Source organism: Ziziphus jujuba, chromosome 5 (assembly GCF_031755915.1).
Source record: "Ziziphus jujuba cultivar Dongzao chromosome 5, ASM3175591v1".
Lineage (NCBI taxonomy): Eukaryota > Viridiplantae > Streptophyta > Magnoliopsida > Rosales > Rhamnaceae > Ziziphus > Ziziphus jujuba.
This window is the reverse complement of record NC_083383.1, coordinates 2,484,228-2,507,109: the sequence shown is the minus strand read 5'-3', so window position 1 is coordinate 2,507,109 and position 22,882 is coordinate 2,484,228. Positions and strand designations below refer to the sequence as shown.

At 33.2% G+C, this 22,882-nt stretch overlaps 3 protein-coding genes across 7 annotated transcripts; 2 read left to right on the top strand and 1 right to left on the bottom strand.

Annotated features, from left to right (window-relative positions):
• Positions 1 to 46: 46 nt before the first annotated feature.
• LOC107420916 (serine carboxypeptidase 1) lies at positions 47 to 4,333 on the bottom strand. Its single transcript, XM_048475119.2, has 8 exons — positions 3,694 to 4,333; positions 1,878 to 1,985; positions 1,510 to 1,784; positions 1,145 to 1,396; positions 911 to 1,017; positions 707 to 793; positions 465 to 570; positions 47 to 379 (listed from the first exon to the last, which is right to left on the bottom strand). Exons 1-8 carry the CDS (start codon positions 4,088 to 4,090, stop codon positions 236 to 238), a joined length of 1,476 nt encoding a protein of 491 aa, XP_048331076.1. The 5' UTR covers positions 4,091 to 4,333; the 3' UTR covers positions 47 to 235.
• Positions 4,334 to 11,790: 7,457 nt separating this feature from the next.
• Positions 11,791 to 16,312, top strand: LOC107420885 (uncharacterized). Its single transcript, XM_016029946.4, has 12 exons — positions 11,791 to 12,617; positions 12,742 to 12,824; positions 13,353 to 13,454; positions 13,553 to 13,669; positions 13,868 to 14,123; positions 14,228 to 14,367; positions 14,465 to 14,823; positions 14,918 to 15,017; positions 15,152 to 15,211; positions 15,349 to 15,432; positions 15,548 to 15,664; positions 15,840 to 16,312. The coding sequence occupies exons 2-12, from the start codon at positions 12,762 to 12,764 to the stop codon at positions 16,137 to 16,139; spliced, it is 1,698 nt and encodes a 565-aa protein (XP_015885432.3). The 5' UTR covers positions 11,791 to 12,617; positions 12,742 to 12,761; the 3' UTR covers positions 16,140 to 16,312.
• A 2,900-nt stretch (positions 16,313 to 19,212) lies between these two features.
• On the top strand, positions 19,213 to 22,839 carry LOC132803699 (uncharacterized). Of its 5 annotated transcripts, XR_009638918.1 has the most exons (6): positions 19,213 to 19,646; positions 19,748 to 19,777; positions 19,848 to 19,932; positions 20,079 to 20,252; positions 20,371 to 20,469; positions 22,251 to 22,839. XR_009638918.1 is itself a non-coding variant. In XM_060817061.1 (5 exons), the coding sequence occupies exons 1-4, from the start codon at positions 19,584 to 19,586 to the stop codon at positions 20,216 to 20,218; spliced, it is 318 nt and encodes a 105-aa protein (XP_060673044.1). In that variant the 5' UTR covers positions 19,213 to 19,583; the 3' UTR covers positions 20,219 to 20,252; positions 22,251 to 22,839. The 5 variants fall into 5 exon arrangements, 2 of the variants coding, with proteins under 2 accessions (XP_060673044.1, XP_060673043.1); XR_009638920.1 differs by having other exon boundaries at positions 19,864 to 19,932; positions 20,079 to 20,469; XM_060817061.1 differs by lacking the exon at positions 20,371 to 20,469.
• The last annotated feature ends 43 nt before the right edge of the window (positions 22,840 to 22,882 follow it).

Below are 22,882 nucleotides of genomic sequence, written 5' to 3'. Positions count from 1 at the left end.
GTTAGGTCATGATCTGGCAGCTATGCATAAATGGATTAGATTTAGATTTTCCCTGAGAAAAAACTTGTTAGCTATCATTTCTGTAATAACATGAGAAGGAAAACTTACCCTTCACGTGCATCATTGTGCACTTTTTGAAATTAAAAATACATTTGAAAAACTAAAATAGGGTAGAATCCCATATCAATGCAACCAAGATAGAAACTGCATTTTTGGGTTCGGAGAAGAAATTTTCTCAGGACGATGGAGGAATTTTCCCCTGAAGGAAAGATGAGATCAAGTTCAGTGATCGTTTTGGTTGGTAGCTAGGAACCATATGCCCAGCTCCCCTAACTGTGATAAATGTTAATCCTTTGTACCCAACTACGTATCCTCCAACCTGCCATCATCATAATGTGGAGAAAAATTCAGAACTAGTTTTAGGAGTGATTGAATATAGTTGAGCATTGGGATTCAAATAATACCTCACTGCTAGAATACCATGGGCGCCAAGCAGTCTCAACCGGTAGCTTGAAGGTGTTTATGGAGTACCTTGTGGACGTTACCGGTACTCTTCCATCAGTGTCTCCACTGCATTTTACGGAGATATTCACCATTAAAATACACCTAAAAGTTTGCTTTCCTAGTTTTGCAGAGCAGAGAAATAAACCGAAAGTGCTAAATATTTTAAGTTGAAAGAAGGTTTTCCTGAAAATATGGACTCTACCTGTACATCCAAACACTAATCCCTCTGTCTATGAGCTGCTTTATTGTGGGTAGAATCGTGGTTGGGCTGTCCGTCCATCCAACACCACTAGCCACCATAAACATACATGCTCAGCTTCTGAAAAAACTCATATTTCCATATTTGGAAGGTGCTCTATAGCATTCCTTTGAATTTATTTATAATCTTAATGATAGGCATGCATACCTGCAAGCTGACCAAGTGGTTGCTTTGGCATGAAGAGCTTTTTGCACCTCCCCAAGATTTAGATAGGCATTGACATAGATGCTGGAGCAGGGATCAAATTCTGTGACCTAATCATGTTAAGGAAACTATAAAATCATGAACAACTAAAATAATAGAATTTCTTAAAATTGATGATGTATACTCTAGACATTCAAAGTTGGAAAATAAATTTTTTAAAATGTCAGATACACTCACGGAAGCAGTTGAGGCGGACTCGGATTCTGATTCATTGCAAACTGGAGCATAAATGTTGTAAATGTCAATATTTCCCAACTCGTTGGACCCTTGATTTTGATATTGGTCACACTCGATGGAACTATTACCCGAGGCAAAGTCGCAATACTTGTGAATTCCTGCATAGGTTTCGTCGGAGTTCAAGCCATGTGCCCAAAAATAGTCATACATTCCCTGTACGCCAGTGTTTTCATCCACCCACGCATTTCCAATCTATTGAAATTTGCAGAGAAATCGTGTTTTTAGCATGCAGTTCATATATCAATTTAAAAAAAGTAAATATTTACACAGGATATATATATATATATATATATGTATAGTCTCACAGCAATGCCTTTGAGGTTGATTTTGGTTTGATTTTTGTTTTGATTCTTGGAGAGGATGGTGTAAGCAAGCTGAGGGACGTAATGTCCGGCATAGCTTTCTCCGGTTAGAAACAGATCGCGGGTTTTATATTGAGGAAATCTCTCCAGCCAGTTTACAAGGAAAGTGTAGGAGTCCTCTGCTGTTCTTTTGTCACCAACATTCTTGTAGTCTGATGATGTGTTTGAGTAAGAAAACCCCACTCCTGCTGGGGACTCCAAGAAAATAAAATTTGCCTCTGCCATTTTCAAGTGTTTGTTAATTACTATGAATGAAATAAGTAATCAATGCCAATTATGTCTTTTATTGGTTGAGAACAGAATTAGGCTACCATTGTTCCATGAATATTCATTTCGGATTAGTGTCTTCCCGTCCCTGTTCACTCTGAAGGGTCCTAGTTCTTCCATGGCTCCATACCCTAGCGATGAGCATCCCGGTCCTGTACACGGAATCAATCATATCCGATATATTAAGAACAGCTTGAGATGTTGAGAACCATTTCATTCTTAAGGCATTGTTCAAAAAAAAAAAAAAAAAAAAAGGGATCCTATACATTGCTGAGGTGGACAGAAAAGGGCAAGTCGGTGGAATATTATTTCTTTCAGGCAGATTATGCAACTTAGCTTAAAGTAAGCTTGTTATATTTCTGACCTTCCATGAGTTTTAGTAAGACTAACGTTTGCTGGAGCATGATTAATGATGGAGACTATATTGTTGGCAAATTGTTATTGTGGAACTTCTTTAAGTCTTTGACTTTGACCCAAAACCAGTCCTGAAATGTATCCTGCTGCTAATCTAGTGCTCTTTTCTGTGATTAACATTCATACCAGAAGGAGATCTAGTGGCGGAATGTTCACACATCAAATATGATCGAAAACAATTGAAGCGACAAAACCATGTACAGTTTATTTTCAACCTGTAATCTGCTGGATGGATTGAATATTCAGTGAGTGGTGGACCAGATTGAGGTGGGTCTTTTGAGATGGAGTTGGCTGTTCCATAATTTAGCTTACGTATTATAGCACTTCATTTAGTGCGTTAATCAAAGTGAAAAGCACTGCACTGGTGGTGGGAGTGAGAATGAGTGGTCGATGTGGTAGAGTGACTGATTAAGAACGTCTATGTTTCATGTGGGACTTTACCATATTCCCTACTTGGCTGGGGATAAGGGAATGAGACTATAAACCAGGACTTGGGGGATCAAAATTTCAACCCCATCACGGAAATTTCACTGTACTAATAATATGTTCTAGGAGTGCTAGGTGGAATTTCAAGGACTCCTAAGGGCCCAGCAACACTGCTAACATTATTTTGCTATGCTGATAATGAAATTCTACCACAGGTGGAGAATGCTTACCCAAAAAACAAAACTCAATAAATAAAAAATAAATAAAAAAAAGTAGCAAATTTCTTCTAGGTCCATCCTCATCCTGCTAATGCACTTTTGTCTGTTTTTGGTAGAATGATGAGTTGGAAACTCTTGTTGCTTTCGCAAGTTTTACATCACGCAAACACTTCTTGGTCTGGATTATTACTATTATTATTATTATTAGTTTTCCAAGATTTTCTAGAAGCATGTTCAGAAAAGTACTGGTTCAAGTTATTTAGTTTGTAAAATAAATATGTATATCATTGTTAATTTTCTAAAGGTCTATTCGTTCTTTCAGCTGATAATATAACGTTTTTTTTTTTTTTTTGGAATTTAAGCCTGTTTTTTGTTTGAAAAGTCTAATCTTTAAAATAATATATATAAGAATTATGAATTATTGGTGAGAAGAAAATCCATAGATATAAAGCTGCGATATCTAAAATATATATGATCAAGCATGTGGCGTGAGGAACAGTCTTATTTTCATATTAGTATGCTAGCTATCAATAACATATACTATGCATGTATCACATATAATAATTATATGCATCTAAGTTGTAGAGGAGTAGATGAGATCGATGCATGTAACTTCTAAAACACAACCACGCTGAAATGGCTATAGGAACCTGCAGAGATGACCATGATAATAACCAAACATATAAACACAAGTGCAATCTTAATTGATAGCTACCAACTACATACCTTGCAAATAAATAAATAAAATGTTATTGCGGAATATATATTAGAAAGAAGCTAGTGTGTAATATTTTAATTTCACCTCCATTTAACCACAACACCAAAGGTTTGGCAGAAGAATTCTGGGGCGACTCCACGAAATAATAGAACAATGCTCTTCCAGCTTTTGGATCCACCGTGACATATCCAGCATACCGATCAAAATCCACACCCTGAGGCTGTCCCGGCAAAGCATCGATCTTATCAGACTCCTTCAATCCCTCCTGGTTTCCAACGTAGACTGGAGAATAACTCATAATATTCTCCTCCAAACCAACCCAAGGTTGAGCATCGGGAGGGTTTTTTGATTTTCTGGAGTTGATCAGCTGGTTCAGATTGTTGATTTGGTGGGCTTTGCATAAGTATAGAGGACACCAATTACATAGTAGAAGCACCAGCACCAGACGCCGCCATGTCAGCAGTGAAAGCTGCATGATCATCTATATATATATATATATATATATCAAATATATATTTATAAGGTGATCGAAAAATATTATTTGATCGGGATGGAAATATGAAGAATATTGCAGCAGGGAAGTCGGCTTTTAAAAAGGTCTGGCATGGATATGGAAGACAAAATATAGCATTCATATGATAGAATCCCATGGGACCAGCATATTTGTTATGCAATCATTGTCTTGAGGAGAAACTTTTGTTGAGCTAATATTTATATTCTCTTTTTTGTTCTCAATATGCATATAGTTGTTATATATATAGAGAGAGAGAAAGAGATAAATATTCCTCTAATTGTCTTCTAACTCTTAATTATTATTTAATTATTACCAACCGAAGAATTAATTTCTATATATTAATATGTATATATGTCCAAATAAAAAAGAAATATATAATACTACTCGAGATCGAGGTTGCAGTCGATGAATTGCTTTTCAAATATATAATATATGTATATTTTTGATAAACACAAATGTATAATTTTGATCTTGTTGAAAAATGATCGTATGTGTACTTTATATGATTGTCCATGATTCTCTAACCGAGTACTTTTGCAAAAAATAAATCACAATGGAGCAAGACCTGAAAGAGAAATGAAAGAAAATAAACTACAAATACAATATGAATAAAATATGAGTTATTAAAATATTTACTAAATTTATAAATTAAATAATATAATAAATAATGTGACAATATTAAAATGATTTATTTTTTTAACTTATTAATTTATTTTTATATTTAAACTATATAAATATATTATTTAATAATATTTTAAAATATATCATTCATTAAATAAATTTAATAAATATTTTAATATTAATAATATCACTGCTAAAAATATATAAATATCGTAGACACATTCGCGACTCTCATTATCATTCCATGTTAAAATTGGAGCCACACAGAGAAAAAAATCCAGCCAGCTTCATACTATCTGTTTACGTTTTAGTCTTTTTGCTTAAACATTGTAGGAGAGAATATGACACTTCTATAAACTCTTTTAATTATCTTAATAATCATGCGGTTACGTGCTGTCAAAAATCAAATATTTGGTCGGAAATGCGCCGTTGGAGTTGTCAATACTCAATTTGGCACATTCTGTTTTTGTCTTTTTCTTTTTGTCTTTTACTTCATGGCTGATGTTCTTCCGCCCAAAAACACGTCATATCTGAGATTCCGGCATTTAGGCTTACTGCGTGCATAAACTTTTGTTGAGCAAACAAGACCAAACCCATTCCTTTTGGGCCATCACGAAAACCTGATCCACGTCATTGGGTCATCACCATAAGTGATACTAGGCCTTTTCCAGGTCCAAAGTTAAGCCATTTTACCATCATAAAGTCCCGACCTTCAAACGCTTTCAGAAAAACCCAAATAAAATTTGTGCACTTTGTGGAAAACATAAATGAGTATATTATGTCTTCGTTTCAGAAGACAACAAATCCTTTCAATTCGAGATCAAGCGGCTCATATATTCACCCCAAAAAAAAAAAATTAATAATAAATAAAAAAATAAAACCCCTCGAATTAAACAACATCCATCAACAAGTTTCCCCATTAAAAGAAAATTCCTCCTCTACTCTCTCTCTTCATCTCTCTACTTTCTCTCCATAATTTTTTCTCTTTTACTTTTCCTTCCTAATTTCTCTCCTTTTTTTTAATTTTTTTTTTTTTTTTTATGTTACGTGGTCTCCCTTTCATTCTCTCCATTTTTTCTTCTCTACAGTTTATCTCTATTTGATTCTCCCAACACCTTCTTTATCTCAACATTTCTCTTCACTATATTTCGTATTTCTGATAGCAGTTGGGTATTAATTTTTTTTTTATTGGTAACCATGCGTATTATTTATTCATTATAGAAAATTCAAAATTCAAATTGGATAGCCATAATTACTAATAACAAAAAAAAAAAAAAAATTTACTGATTACCAATTACGACTGACCAAATTATTTGACCAATTTTTTCTTGCCGACATACCCTCCCGTGGGCTTACTCTTGTCCAAGATTTGGGCCAACAGACCTATCCCAATCAGCCCGTAGTGTCTGGTAGAGTCGATGGGCCTCCCATAGAATCTAGACATTCTATATATCAAATAAAAATAAAGATATAAAAAATACCACCAAAACTGTTGGCGAAAATGCACGTAAAATAATGATAGGGATGCCAAATAATTATATCAAAATGAATATGAAAAACCACTTATTAATATTTTAATATTGATTAAAATATGATTATAATTCAATTAATAAATAAAATTTTAAAATAATAAATGTATAAAATGTAAACTAATCAAAACACATAATTTTTATATCTATATAAATAAATTTAGTTGATATCTCTAACTATTCTTCATTTACTTATTCATTCATGCAAGTAAATATAAGATGTCTTAATATTCACAACAAAATTATAAATTATATCATGTACTAATACTGATTTTTTTAAAAAAATTAACTCTGAGTTCTGAATGATGGATATTCCCTGCCTTGTATTTAGAAGACAAGGTTACTGTATAGAAGAAAGGGGGCCAAATGTCCAGCTGGAAAACTTCAACAAGCCCCAAAAGCAAAGGCTATATATACATGCATGGTACACCTATGCATATGAGAGTCCCGAGTGAAAAACATACCAAATCTGCTGCTTTATTTTTCATCGTACCATGAGTTTCTTCTTACATAAAATTAAAAGCACTATAATTGGAGCTTTATTATTCAATAATGGAGTTCTATTGGTGTCACTTCGACTGCTACTGTTTAATATCTTATTGAGCAACACTATTAGTTTGAAGGCCAAAGTAACTTTTGATCCTCACTAGTCATCAATCAGCACAGCATAGCAATGGACACTGGGGTAAAAGGAGAGACTTTTTAGAATGTAGCTTCTTTTGCCCTTTTCTCAGAGAGTCGATCCCCTGTTTTTCCATTTTCTATTTTGGCCTCATCCCCACATAAAGTTGGACTACAGAAACCTATGGATCCACTGATTAGCTTACAAACAAAAGCAGGACCACTCAATCCCATCTTTGTTTCTGACCTTCATTTCGTTTTTTTTTTTTACCCAAAAAAGTGATTTTATTTTTTTGACCATTATATATATACAGAATTAAAGCATCTTCCTTTTACAGTTACATCCAGTTCCACTAAATCCTTGTCTCATTTTTCAATGAGGGAGCTAAAGATTAGCTGGTATTCTGGGTTGACTATAGCATAGTCTCTCACTAAAACTGATAGCTAAAAAATAAATATTTTGTTCATATATACGTTTAACAGATTGAGAATTTTATGTCAAAGAAGAAAATAAAAAAGGCACACCCGCACACTTCGATTTTCGCTTAAAATTAACAGGTGTTTTGAAAAGAAAAAAGAAAAGGTAAAAGAAGATGACAGCTTTGAATAAGCTTTAGAGAAAGAGGTACAATGATTTCAGCGGCACGACCATCAATTCATTTTTTTTTTTTTTTTCATCATCAAAAAGTCCCTACAATATTCAAAAGCCTTGTAGCAATACTAACTGATCAAAATACTTTGTATAAGATTCATAAAACCAAACCCTTATTTTCCTACCATAGATAGGTAATTGGTTTTTAGCGTAGGGGATGATAAAATGCAAGACCCATGATTACTATAAGTCCCTTGGTGTCTCAATTTCTTATGGGGTTGAACAATGAACATGGACCTACATGTTTGCATTTGTTCTTATGCCCCTAAATAACCGAATGAGCCCCCGGTTCAATGGGTAAGAAAATGACTTCGATTAGCATGAAAAACTTGCAAACGTTTTCCCATTGGGGCTTTGGACTAATTAGAGTAGCTCCAAGCCATTTGTCTTGTTTTCAAGGAAACATTATAAGCTAATTGCTTCTAAGGTAAGGCTGTAAATGGGACCCATTTTATATCTTTATTTATTTATGAGTTAAGTATAAGAGACTATAGTTGTTTTTTCTTTTTAATAAATTGGAAAGGAAAAATTTTAGCATCAAATTTTAAAATTTAAAATATAAAATTATTATTAATCATCATTGTCAATTAAATTATCCTAATAGGTGTTTAAGGACGGCAAATATTGATACTTGATGTATAATATAATGTATAATATATTGTTCTTCAATAGAAAGCATAAGGTTTCATGTACATCTTGAACAGTACAGCTTCGCTTTCTAGAATGGATCACAAAAGAATGAGCATCTTTAAAATAAATCAATTTATAATATCTTCCACTAGAATCAGAATCTGAACCAGTTTTGCCACAAAAAAGATATACATTGCTCTTGAAAAAGAAAACAGCTTTTGTTATTGTGGTTGTTGGTTTTTTTGTTTTTTTTTTTTTTTTTTTTAATTTATTTTAATTTCCCCAAAGGAGAATACCATCCAAAGTCCAAACCCACATAAGAATTATTTGACAGGTTTTGGACCAAGACCAAGCATAGTCTCAATAATAGAAAGGTCAGAAATTTTCATATTCCTAATCTCCTCCTAATATAATCATCTAAAAACTACGTCAATGTTTTTTGCATCCGATCCCAAGAGGTCACTCAACCAATAAAATTTAATATGAATTATAAATGAAAACAAAATAAATAATATCGATTTTAATTGGATTCCTCGAGATTGAGAATTTAATTATCTCGGAGAGGGAAGGGTGTGGTTGATAGAAGACTGAAATATTTGCCCGGGGGTAGTGAGCTACTGACTGCGGTGTGTCCGTACATGTGATGCATAATTTCCCAATAATTGTTATAGCTCCATCGCCCTTTTCACAACTGTTTACTTTTGGTCAAAATTCAAACCCAACTTGTAAAATAAAGAGAATCCAGTGTCCCCAATTGCCATTTTGGTTGTATTTGGTCAAACCTAACGTTTCTTAGCGAAGAGAGTCTCGAGCATCTTCCTATTATACAGATCATAAATTACATCTACATATATAAATAAATAAATAAATATACTTGTACAGAATCTAAGAAACCGGTTGAAGGAAACAAAAGCAACAAACTCTGAGCATGAAGAAGCTCCTTAATTAAAAGTGAATTTTTAATAACATGATTTATATATTAATAATAAAGGATTAGTGTCCTTTAAGCATATAGTTCAAGAAAATGCCAAAACCTTAGGAGTTTATCTAATTATCAGACGCTGATGGCTCAACCTCTATAATATATTGTTAGGTTTTACGTTGCATTCATGTTTATCATCTTAAAATTAAATTATCTACAACTTAATTTTATTTTGCAGCATGAAATAGACTTGAAATCCAATTACATTAATAAGGTCATCTTCATTTGAACAAACCGTCCTGATTAAAAGTGACAAAAAACAATAAAACTAGAAAAGAGATTTTTTGGTTACCAAAAAAAGTGAATGATCGAGGAAAAAAGACCCGCCATAAAATATATATGGACGAGAAAGTTCAACTAATTTTCCTGTTTTCCATGATTCTCATTGGCTTTTCACTTAATAATTGGGTTTTCCATCTCTACTGATTAAAATTTATACCAATTAAAACTAACGCACAAACCTGATAATTTAATTAGTACCCCCAATCTTTTATTGATTGCACTCCATCATGACAGAAGCTTTACATCTCATTAAATTCTTTGATTTAGTACTTAAACTTTGTTTTACTTTCAAAAAAAAAAAAGGTTCATAATTTTGTTTGCAAGTCTACCAAATTTTTCTGCTAAAGATTTTATATTCTATAGTGCCAAGCATATTAATTAATACAGAATTAAGTATAAAGAGGTAAAGTGACAAACTTGAGAACCATATATATACGTACCAAGCAGAGAAAGACAAGAACAAAGTGCATTACAGATCATCAAACAATAGCTAATTTACGAATATAATTTTTCTAAGTTGAGTTCTAATGGTTTTTCCCCAAAAAAAAAAAAAAGTTAAGTTTTGATGTATAACTAATATTGGGTGTGTAATATAGTCATTTAAGATCATATTTGTCATTTTTATTTAGCATGTAAATATTCAAGGGTACGAAGCATGTTAAAAAAAAAATAAAAAAAGTTTACTTTTACCCATATCACTATCAAAGGACGAAACTACCCTCCTCATTGTTGAAGTGGGAGACCATCATGGGGACGAAATGGTCATTTCACAAATGAAAGTTTAAATTATGAAGAAGGAAAATGCAAAAGTAATGTGAATTAAAAAATTGAATGTAGTATTTAATTTGCCCTAATCCATGCAAGTTGTAGTTAGGAGTAACTGTCACGTGGATTGTGGGTGGCGTGTCGATTTAATTTGATATTTTTAGTCATAAAATTTGAATGCCGTGGTGAGTCTTTTTCCTTAAGAATAACATATTTACAATGATCACTTTATGATTTTTTTTTTTTTTTTTTTTTTCGTGAGACAAACTTTAGAAATCTTTGTCACCACACATCAAGATAGCTTCCCCTCCATAACACCCATTTCCATGTGCGCATATATTTCTTGCTACTGTGGTTTTAATTTAATTTCCATTTTAATAGAAAAGATGACTCTTTCGTTGGGGCCCATCCGTTTATTCTTTTATAATTTCATTTAAAAGTTTTTGCTCTTTATCTCATTAACATATGGGGAGTAACGTATATATAAAAGATTAAAAAGAAAGCGAGACATTGCACGACACGTGGGATTTAAAGTTTGGTTGATCTACATTCAACTTCTGTCTCCAAATCCATAAAAAAATAAAAATTAAAAAACCTCACCTGTCTCCAAAGATCTTATATGAAGATATGTATACAAAGTGATATATAGATATCCCAAATCTCAATGAACATGATTCTTGAGTACTTAAAATTGCAAATATTTAAGTCTCCCTATATATATATATATATATATATATATGTGTGTGTGTGTGTGTGTGTGTGTGTGTGTCTTACATTTCTTTTATGTGTGTGTGTGTGTGTGTGTGTTACATTTCTTTTATTTGTGATATTGATTAAATAGTATTAATACTATTTTGGTTTAGAAAAAAAGAATTAAATTGTTATAAAACTAATTAATTAACACGCCTAAAGGTTCAAATATATTATATATTGTGATCAAAACAAATTTTGGACTTTATGGTGAATCTCGTAGTCAAATCCAACAGATTTAATTTGAGTTTTTATAATGGATGGAATCCTATAAGATCTATAGGTCAAGCTTTTCTCCTAAGATGGTATAAATAGGTTTTTGGTGAATGGTATAAATGGGTTTTTACTATTGAAATTAATCTGATTTATTAAATACACTTTTTGTTATTTTAGAAGTACCCAAAAAAAAAAAAAAAGAGGTAAGAATTCAGTGCTATGTATATTATATTTACCCCGTGTATTAAACTATAGTGGTATTAGGTACCGAAAACATACCAAAAGAAACAAGAGGGTGGAGATGGGTGAAAGGGCACATAAATAGAATAAAATTTAGGAATAGAATAACAAAATGACAGAGAATGAATGAAAAGACATTGAATGGCCTATCCCGCTCCCCGTAAGCCTTTGGAATGCTTTTAAATTAAATTTCTTTTCCAAAATCGAAAACAATATATAGTTGGCAAACATGTGATTTGGGCAGCTTTTGCCTTCAAAATACCGCCCCATAAACCTTATTTAATGCATACACTCCTTACTTTTCACATCCAAAAACCAAAATTCGAAACCAACAACAAATCTCTCTCCATTTTGGAGTCAACCGCTCCAAAAGTCATACTAAAATATGGCCATAAATACAAACCCAAAGCATTTTTGGTGAACATAATTGCCATTGTTCGCTATTAATCTCACTCTCGGTTCAAATTTTATTTATTTTGTATAATACAAAGGGCAAAAACACAGGGTCGTTTTGGGAAAATTACGAAGAAAAGGCAAGGTGAAAATGAAAGTGGATGAGGGGTTGGAGGGGATTAAAAGGGTAAGGACGCACGTTGGTTCATGATGAGATAGACAGCGCCAAAAGGCAGACCAGGGTGCGTGTGATGTGCTCTGTTTTTTTTTCTTTTTTTTTTTTTTTTCCTTTCGCTGAGCTTTGCTTTGCTTAACTTTGCTTTTGGAGGTTTGAGTACGACCCAATATTGCGCCAAAGATGCGCTTAGCCTTTTCTCAAAGCCGATCCCAATTTAACTTTCACTGACGAACCCAAACTCTTGCACTCTCTCTCTCTCTCTCTCTCTCTCTCTCTCTCTCTCTCTCTCTGTGCCTAGTGTAGTGCCTATCTTTCACTCACTGAGATAGATAGATCTTCTAACGAAGCGGTGGAAGACATAGCATAGCTTAGACCCGGTCTTTTCCTATATGCTATTAGAATTAGAAATCTACGTATTAAGTAAGAGCTCTGTCTCAGCTCTGCTTCTTCCAAACCATTGAAGCTCAAATTCCCGAACTTATGTTAGCTGGGGATTTGCTTGGCTAAAAGCTTCACAAGGAACGAGGAATGGAAACGCTTGGAGGGTGGGTGGTGATCAGTTTTTTGTTGACAAATTGGCATTAAATTTTTTGTTTTCTCGGTTCTCTGTGGGAATGAAGTTTTCTTCTGTAAAGGTCTGATCTCCCATTAAAAGCAATTAAATGGTTGGCATTTATTGAGTTTATTTGTTTTCTTGTAACGTTTAAAGCGAAATTATTGAACTGGATTCATCATTTTTTCAATATTTTTTTTTGGCAGATTTTAATTGAATTTGAAAGATGAATACCAGAACAAAGACTAGGCTTCAGTCTGCCAAAGCTCTTCCAATGAAGAATGAAAAAGTAATCATAGTCTGATCATGAATTGGGTTACCCATCTCAATTTTTTCTTTTTAATATAATATGTTTTTGAAAAAACAGTTTGTACTGTGTAATAAAGAGTCTTAATCCATTAAAGCTGTGTAATAATCCTCCTGCTAGCTTTAACAGTTTTTACTTGAAACTATGGCTTCTAATTCAATGAGCAGACCCCAGATGGATGCAGACCCGCAAAATTCTCGGATTGCTGACATTTTGGATAAGCATTCAAGATGGGTCTTTTATATTTACTATGAAAAAAGAAAAAAAAGAGAAAAAAAAAATTAGAGAAATTTACAATTTACTCTTCAAAATTATTCAGCAGGGCTTTGCCAAATCACCTGTATTCACTTATTTTATTTGTATCCCCACATTGTGGTTGAGCTTCTCTGATCCGAAAATTCACCAACTTTAGATTTCGTTCTTTCTTTTTCCTTATTAGAATTCTTCTGCTTCAGTAAAATTCTTTGCTTGTAGAAGCTAATTCTGGTATTCCTTCTGTTTTCCTTGAAGAAGAAGGTCGATTTGCGTGGGAATATGCCAAGGGCTACCACAAAAGCAACCTCCAATGGGAGAGCATCAAGTAGAGAGAGAAAATTGGCGTTACAACAAGATGTAGGACATTCTTACTGCTCAAGATACCTCCTTGTTCCCTTTGCTTTTTTCTTCTTTTCTTTTTTGTCGATTTGAGTTTGAAATTATAATTTGTTCAGGTTGATAAGCTGAAGAAGAAGCTTAGATATGAAGAAAATGTTCACAGAGCTTTGGAGAGGGCTTTCTCTAGACCATTGGGAGCTCTACCTCGTCTACCTCCTTATCTCCCACCTCAGGTTAGTAGCATACTCTTTCTTTAAATTTCCCTGTCTTTGATAGTCTCAGCAAATATTGCAATTATCAGAAAATAATATAACCGGCCAAAATGCCAATAAATATCAGAAATTTTCGTACCAGAAAGTAATGAGAAGCAACAAATGAAGTCAATGAATAATTTGAAGATGGTTTTTATGATCGAATTTTGACTTGTATAGACATTGGAGCTTCTTGCTGAAGTGGCTGTTTTGGAAGAGGAGGTAGTTCGGCTCGAAGAACAAGTTGTTCATTTCAGGCAGGACCTGTATCAGGAAGCTGTGTATGTATCATCCTCCAAGAAGAACAAAGCAAACTCGGCTGATTTGCATGATGCATACCAAATAAAGAATTCTGTATCTGAGCAATCCAAGTTTCTTGCTCCGAACTCCAGCAATTCCGCTACGAGAATGACAAAGCATTTGAGATCCCAATCTGGTGAGCTGTGGATTCAACATGATTAGCTTCAATTGTGATTATCCATTGCCACAGTATCGGCAAATAGGCCATGAGAATTTCATTCTTTCATTTCACTTTTTCAGATGATAGGCAGGGAAAAGAGAATCAATCCAGTAGGTATTCTATGAAGGTGCGTAAAGCTCAAACAATTAGGACACCGGTGAAGAGGCCTCCAACAGAACAGAAATCTGCGGAAAAGCGTTTAGATCCTCAGAAATTGCAGGTATAGATAGATAGACTAACGTTACCGATTGTGATAAGGTTGTTGTTAATTTAAAGACATTCATGGTGAGATGAACATGTGTTTGTTGAATGTCCAGTTAGAATGCAGGGTAAGAGACCAAGAAAGTACAGAAGCACAAACTACTGTTTCGGAGAGTAAGGTCTCAGAAGATGATGGTCCAAACAGAATTTCTGAAAACATATTGAAGTGCTTGTCCAGCATTTTCTTAAGAATGGGTTCGGTGAAGAATCGGGTTAGTGCAGATAGTTTACCCTCCATATCCACATTAGGGGCTCAAGAAACCAATCACAAAACAGAATTTCAAGATCCTTATGGTATCTGTTCGGAATTTGGAACAAGGGATATTGGTCCATATAAGCAATTGTTTTCCATTGAAATCGACTCAAATAAGCCGAATCGAACAGCAAATTCTTTATTCCTTCTTCGCAGGTTGAAGTGAGTTTCTCCACTCGCAAAGTATAATTGCTTTGTCACTTTTCTCCTTCATGTTTATGAGGATTTATAGCATTTATTTTGCTGAAATTTTCAGACTACTGCTTGGGAAACTTGCTTCCGTCAATCTGCAGTCTCTCAATCATCAGGAGAAGCTTGCATTCTGGATAAATATCTATAACTCCTGCATGATGAATGTAATTAATACCTTTTTATATAGGTGTATTCGAAATAGAGCTTCTTATCTAATTAGTCGTTTGTGTTCATTTTTATACATATCTATCTTTGTGAAAAGATAACAGTGTCATTTACTAAGCTATCAAATTTTCAGGCTTTCCTAGAACATGGAATACCAGAGAGTCCAGAAATGGTTGTTGCACTGATGCAGAAGGTATTGGACCATCAATGATCCTCATGTTTCCATTATAAGACCATCCACATTTTTTTATCAAAAATTCTATTTTTTTGCAAACCAACTTGCAAAGGTATGTATAGTGAACTTACACAACTCAATATCTTATCATTCAGGCAACAATAAATGTGGGTGGACAATTGCTAAATGCAATAACTATAGAACATTTTATTTTAAGATTGCCTTATCACTCCAAATTTGTAAGTGGTCTCCATTTCAACTTCTACATACCATTTCTGTTCCCATTCCCTTTCCTTTTTTAGTTTGACAAATAGAGAATCTACTATATAATTTCTTACTCCGACTGCCCGCCAGACATTTTCGAAGGGTGCAAAAACCGATGAGAAGACAGCGAGAAGCATTTATGGACTGGAGTTATCTGAACCATTGGTTACATTTGCACTATCCTGCGGAAGTTGGTCCTCTCCTGCTGTAAGTTTGTTAATAGACTTAGATAGTTTTTTACTTAACTTTCTTCTGTAATTTTGCATATTATTAGCCTTAGCAAAAGATTTTATTATATATATATAGTGTGTGTGTCCTTGATGCATATTAGAACAGTTCTATGTAATCTTGATTACTGATACGTGTATTTTGCGCAATGAAGGTGAGAATCTATACCGCAACTCAAGTAGAGAATGAATTAGAAGTGGCAAAAAGAGAGTACTTACAAGCTGCAGTGGGAATTTCATCAACCAAGTTTGTAATCCCCAAGTTGCTAGATTGGTATTTACTCGACTTTGCAAAGGATTTAGAGTCACTGTTGGATTGGATCTGCCTTCAGCTACCTAGTGAACTAGGAAAAGAAGGTTTGAAGTGTCTTGAAAGAGGAAAAAGTGAGTCTCTTTCACAGTTTGTCCAGATTATGCCGTATGAGTTCAGCTTTAGATATCTTCTATACACGTAATTGTATTTTGCTTCATTCAATTTTTTCGCTTTTTCTTACATGGTTTAACGGTAATAGGGTTACAATTTTGTACACAGCTATTAAAAAAAAAAAAAAAATTCATATAATAACAAAATGTATAATCTGCTCTCCTTGTAAGTAAATATGAGTTCTGTCGATCAGTTACTTCTCTTTGGAATCTGCCTTTCTATCTATTTAAATAAATTGAAATTATACACTGGGATTTACATTTGTTGTGCAGAGAATATAAAATATCACATTAACCCAAAAAAAAAAAAAAAAAAAAAAGCAGAGAAAACCTTATTAAATAAATCCAGCAGACGTATATGTACAAGGTTAAGAGGTGTTTGTTGAAAAAAGTGAGAAATTAATAATGTGAGAGTGATCTAGAGCATCACCGTATAGTTGTTTACTTTGTATCACCCCAATACCTGGTTTTCACACAGTGAACATTTGCTATATTATTGTTTACTTCGTTTCCACCCCAATACTTTGTTTTCACACCGTGAACATTTGAGCCACAAAATTGTCAAAGGATCGCACATGGTAAGCTTACGTTATGCATATGGCATATCAATAGCAGTCGTGCATTTATTCACCTAACACTTAAAGATCGATAGGGTAGGATTAGACTGTCAAACGGAAATAGTATGACCCCGAGAGACCTCTTCTAAATAGCAAGTCAGAACTCCAACCGCAGCCCCAGCTACTCTCCTACCGCTTTCTGATGCTGAAATTTGCCTTCTTGTAGTGCACGCTTTTTTACCATGGGCTTTGTGGTTTATGAAATAGCTGGCCAGCCATTTAATAATTGCTTCTTCATTTTTTTATTTTTTTATTTTTTATTTTTTGGGCCAACCTTTTAATGGCATTAGCATAGATTCATTTCAATCTGAACATCATGTAGCCATAATTTGCTTACAGATATTCACCAAAAATGATTCGCTTATAGATCAACCAAATTAATGAAACTATAAATATTCTTGGATCCAAAAGCCAACCAAAACTATCCTTTAGCTAAAGATTATTCTGTTTCTATACTTTTTTTTTTTTTTTTTTTGCGCCCTTTTTTGGCTGACCCCTATGCCCTCCCCACCCCAGCGGCTCGAACTCGCGCATCTCTGGGACAAGTAGTGGCTGCTCGACCACCAGGCCAGGCCACTTCGTCCTGTTTCTATAATTATTTCCTGAGATTCAGTGCAGATCTTAAATCTTCAACATACTTATCAAGCAAGAAATAAAAATAAAAAATAAAAAATAAATAGAAAAACAAATTTGGGTTAACAATTTGTAGCTTGTCATATCAAGACCGGAAAATACTAAAACAAGGAGAGATTTAAATTCAATATTTATTTTGTTTGTCAAAGTGGGGTATACAGAGGACCAAATTATTCATAATTTATTTTGTTTGTCAAGCCTATAGTCTGATTTCAAAACCACCAATTCAATCAAAGCCAAACTGAATGGAGACTCGATCGAGTTGGAATTTCTGGACTGACTTGAGTATACATAGTTTTAATATATATGCAAAACAGCACTGGCGATGATAGATTGCTAGCTGGGGAATCAAAGTTTGTCCCATGCTAAAGAAAATTTAAGAAACGGGACAAAGTAATAGGGTGGTCCAGAATTTGTCCCTTTCACAGAAATTGGACCTGCTTATCAAACCCGGTACGCGCCTTTGCAAAGAAATAAAAACACAGCGTTTCAAAGTTGGTTGGTCACAACTCACTATTCACTATTCAGAAAAGCTAAAGGCTGAGAGTGACGGCTCGCTTTAAGCATTCATGGCCCTCCGGCGTACGAATCTGCAAAATGATGGAAGTGGAGCAGATCTTGTCTCTGTTTGTGACATTTAATTTTTGTATGGACATCAATTTTTCTCTCATCTTCTTGGTTCACTTCTGGGCCGGCTGGAGGGTTTCACTGAGAGAGAGAGAGAGATAGAGCTTCTTGTTGTAAATGCTGCGTCGTTTAACAAATTTGGTCGCCTTGCTTAACGTTGGACGGTATATGTTTTGTGTCATTTATTTAATAAAATATTCAGATAACAAAGTTATAACTTATAGTGCCTTAAAAAAAAAAAAAAGGTAATAGGTGACAAAGTTTGCCAAAATGAGTTACAGCCGTTATTCATATTATTATTATTTTTTTTTTTTATTATTGGTGGAAAACAGTTATTCCTATTAGTTTGTTTGTAGTAAACCCACAATTCATCTCTTTATATATAAAAGCAATTTCAATGGTTATATTTATTGAAACGAATTTGAAAAGTTTCAAAATTTTAAATAAAATGAATTCACATGTCAGAAGAAAAGAGAGTAGAAAGAATAGAGAAGATACTGTGAATTGATGAAGAAAAATGAGAGAGAAAATGTTAATTTATGATTCACACTGTTTAATAGATTTTTCATAAGAACATTTTCAATAAATTTTGTCCATTAAAACTAGTTTATAAGGAATTTAAAAGTTATTGAAGCTTGAATGACAAAGCATCTATCAATGAATAATGTTTATTTAAATTTCTTCTTCAATGAATCATATTAAAAATTTTGAATGAAATGATTTGGCATTCTGAGAAAGAAGAGAGAAAAGATTGTGAATTGATGAGGAGAAAGGAGAGAAAAAAATCGAATTTATAATTTATACTGTCTAACAGATTTTGTACAAATAGAGGATGTCTCAAATAGAGGATGTGTTAGACAATTTTATTTTCTTCATTGTCACCCTATCTTAATAAACTTCTTACACAACACCATTTGAAAAAGTTTGTTTTAAAAGACTATCTATTCATACGACGTAACAAAATTTTTTTTAGATAGTTAGAACCCATGAACATTACATAAAAAATGCTCTAAATATAGAGTTTGTTAGATAGATTTTTTTTTTTTTTTTATAATAAAACTCTTATACAATACATTAGAGAAGTTTTTTTTTTAATTCTTTCTATCAATTTAATGTGATATAGATTTTCTTAGACGTACAGAACCAACAGATTTTCCATTGGAGATATTCTAATCAAGCGGTCAATTTCATAACCCTGCCACTCTTACCCCCGCCAAAAATAGGGTTTTTTCGATAAATAGCCACCATACAACTCTATTTTAGAAAAATAGCAAATTTTTTTATTTTTTTAAAAACTAACCAATATTTTACCCATTTGGACTAAAGTACCCTTATCTATATATATATATATATATTTTTTTTTGTTCTTTTCTCTATCAAAACGCAGGGCCATGTATAAGGGTTTCAGTTTTTTTTTTTTTACTTTCCCTTTGAAAACGCAGCTAGGGCATTTCAAAAATTACCATCCCGGCCACCATTTTCACCGACATTCGTCTCCCATTCGCCGGCATCGTCCTCGTCCATTGTAACATAGCATCCTTATAAGTGCTCAATCGTTTTCTCCCATATTCTGTTTTGGGCATGTGCTAGGCGTACACTATGGAGTTGGAAGCAGAGGTTGCAAAGTTGAAAGAAGAGAACCAGGAATTGAAGAAAAAGCAGGTAAATTTTCATGCGTACGCTTATATAAATCAGTGATTGCAAATAAGCTTGCGTTCCATTCCTGTGGCTAACAATTTTGTGGTTATCTTTGGTTGCTGCAGGCAGAAATGCTAGAAATGCAGAAGAATCAGGTATTGCTCCGACTTATTATATCCTGTCAGTCGCCCTGAAATATTCAATTTAAATATTTGATTCCTTCAGCTAATATTGCATCCAGATTCAGTTCAATTCAACCATGTCCAATTCTTAATGCTCGCTATCTTAAGCAGATTCTATTTTCCTTATGGTAAATTGGACAAAATGTTGGTAACCGAACTCAGCAAGGATATGATCCATAGTTTTCGGATTACTTGTTATTGTGTTTGCAAATTTAATATTGCTGTTCCAGTTTGACATTTATCATAACTAAAGGTAAATTCTATTATAATGTAGGCAATGGAGATGATGAATGTGCAGCGGGGAGTAAAGAAACGGTGCTTGAGACGAACGCAGACTGGTCCATGGTGAAGCATGAAAGGATTGTGATTTCTGTGGTTGAAAATTATGGCACTCAGGCTGTAAATATCTTTTAAGGCAAATGCGTTTTTCTGGTGTAGATCAAGAGAGGTTTAGTGTGCTGTAGATTAAACCTTCCTTAATATTTTACTTGCTAGCTTTGTACATTTATTTATATTATTATTTTTCATTTTTTTATACATTTTCTTACTCTTGCATGATGAAATAGTACTCTAGGTACCCATATGTCATTATCTGCTGGCAAATTGTGCATTATTGAAGTTCTAAAGAAACAAGTGGCAGAAGACAGGGGAGCCATACATATATGGTAGGAAATGTGTGTGCGTATATATATATATATATATATATATTAGAATATTTTATTTTTTTGGATGACTATATTATAGAATATATATTTGTATATATAATATATATGATAACATTGTCATGCTGGCAAATTGCAAATTCTTTATGGATCAGCAATGCGCAAATACATGTATAAATACGAAACATCTAAATAATCAGTTAGTCTTGAGCTTCTTTGAAAATAATTTCTATACTTAGATCTAAGCCATCTAGAAATGGAATTTGTAAATGGAATTTGTTGAGTTGTATAGGATAGCAAGGTGTTTGAAGTGACTTTCACAGTTCACACTACAATCTTGCCAAACTATTTTGGTGGTTTTGTTTACTTTCTTAATAAAAACATCACATTTTTTGTCCACTCTACACCAATATATATATATATATATATATATATATTATCTCTGTTTTAGAAAACCTGCTGTCCACGGATTATCATGAACCCACTTATACATATAAATAAAATTGTTGAGCAATCAAAACCAAAAGATTATTACGCATGTGATAGATTCAAAACTATGTCATTTTGAGTATTTAATCCTGATATGAATCTTCAACATGACATATGATCTGGTTTAGCTATCAATGCAATCTATCTTGCTTGTTAGGTTATCAATGCAATCTATCTTGCTTGTTAGGTCCCAACCGATATTATATATTATATGCATATATATTCATTAAAATATCAGAGATATCTATATCATGTATCTATAATCTATATATTAATAATATGTGTCTGTCTGAGCTTGTTATTTTCCAATCTTACCTAAATTTTAACTGCTATATCTTCATCATGTTATATATACAGTTTTCTAGGGAGACCAATTTAACAATTTTACAATATAGTACGATATTATAAGAGAAATGGTAAAGATTTGCAAGTATAGTCCAAAAGAAAGTGAGACAAGGATTTGAAATGAAATTAAAGAGAGAGAAATATCTGCCTCCTGTCTAGGTAGAAATAATATCTTTGAGATGGTGATGGATGAGAGGCAAATTTTGGAATACAACAATATATGTCTTCTCATGAAAGACATGAACATTTCATGGAAGGTAGATCATAAATGCATGCAAGTTGCATTCAATTTGGAGAAGAACTACATACATGTATTTATGTATGGACCATTTTATTACAAAATTACATATTTCCTGGCCTCTTACTTCTATCAACTCAGTCCCATTAACTTTTGGTCATTAACTTTTGGACCTTCAATTAATTTTTATGTCACAAATGTTCCCACCACATTACCATCCTCACCTTTTTCATTAATTTTTCGTTTTCAATTTTATTTTCAGTTGCATTGTTTTTTTGCTATTATATTCTCCATAAGAAAGACAGCTCCATATCTATATATGCATTAATTGTTTGTAATTTGTACTTCTCTACTATGTTCAGTTGAGCATTGAACTTTTTTTCTTTTTCTTTTTTTTTTCCTTTATTTCTTCTTTTGTTTTTGGCCAAAGCAAACGGTAGAAATAATTCCATGCCAAACAGGAGGTTGATTAGCTATCAATGTTTATCTTAACCAGCCTGATAATTTGCTCAACTTATTCAATAAGGCAAATGATATGGAATTGTATGGATTATATTTGTTTAAAAGGGTTTATGCTTGTTGTGGTTTTTTTCTGTTGGTGAAAATTTTCCAAATTTCTCATATGCTCTTGTTCATATGCACATCTTACACATATAATATGCTAAATTTGATTGCTGCATGGTTACTAATATTGATTTTCTATTTCTTTCAGCATTGGAGGAGCAAGTGATGGACTGAGCAGAAAATTGAAGCACAAAATTTGCGATCGTGGAGTTACAAGTGCAAGCTGATAAAATTACACATACACTCACAGAGATAGATAAAGAGAGAGACATATATATAAATAGATAGAGAAGCATTGGTGGTGGTTTGTCCCCCATTAATGTAAGTTGCTTCTCTGTACAACATAGAAAATATTTTGCAAACTAATTTCGCTTTAATGTAACGAACTTATATGAAAACCTTTAGTTGTGCTGTATTGAATGAGTTTTACAATTTTGAACTTTGTCATTATGCGCTATGCTTATAATATTGTTTTATTTGGTGTGACAGAAATGTTTGTGTTGCATGGTTAGAATGTGAAATGTGAAATTAAAACTATTGTGAAGTTGTGTTTTTGTTTGAATTTAATGGGAGGTTTGAATGTGAAACCATAATATATCTATAGGTTATCTTTACGAAGCAATGTATAATGTACACTACTAATGTATAATGTATTATGCGCTGGTTTGAAAATCCCGTTAGGTGTATGTTATTTTGGTTCTGGAAAATTTTCCACCCCGAGGAAAATATTTTCTCTTTTTTTCCTCCAGGCGAATTTCCTCCAGGAGGAAAAGGTTTTCC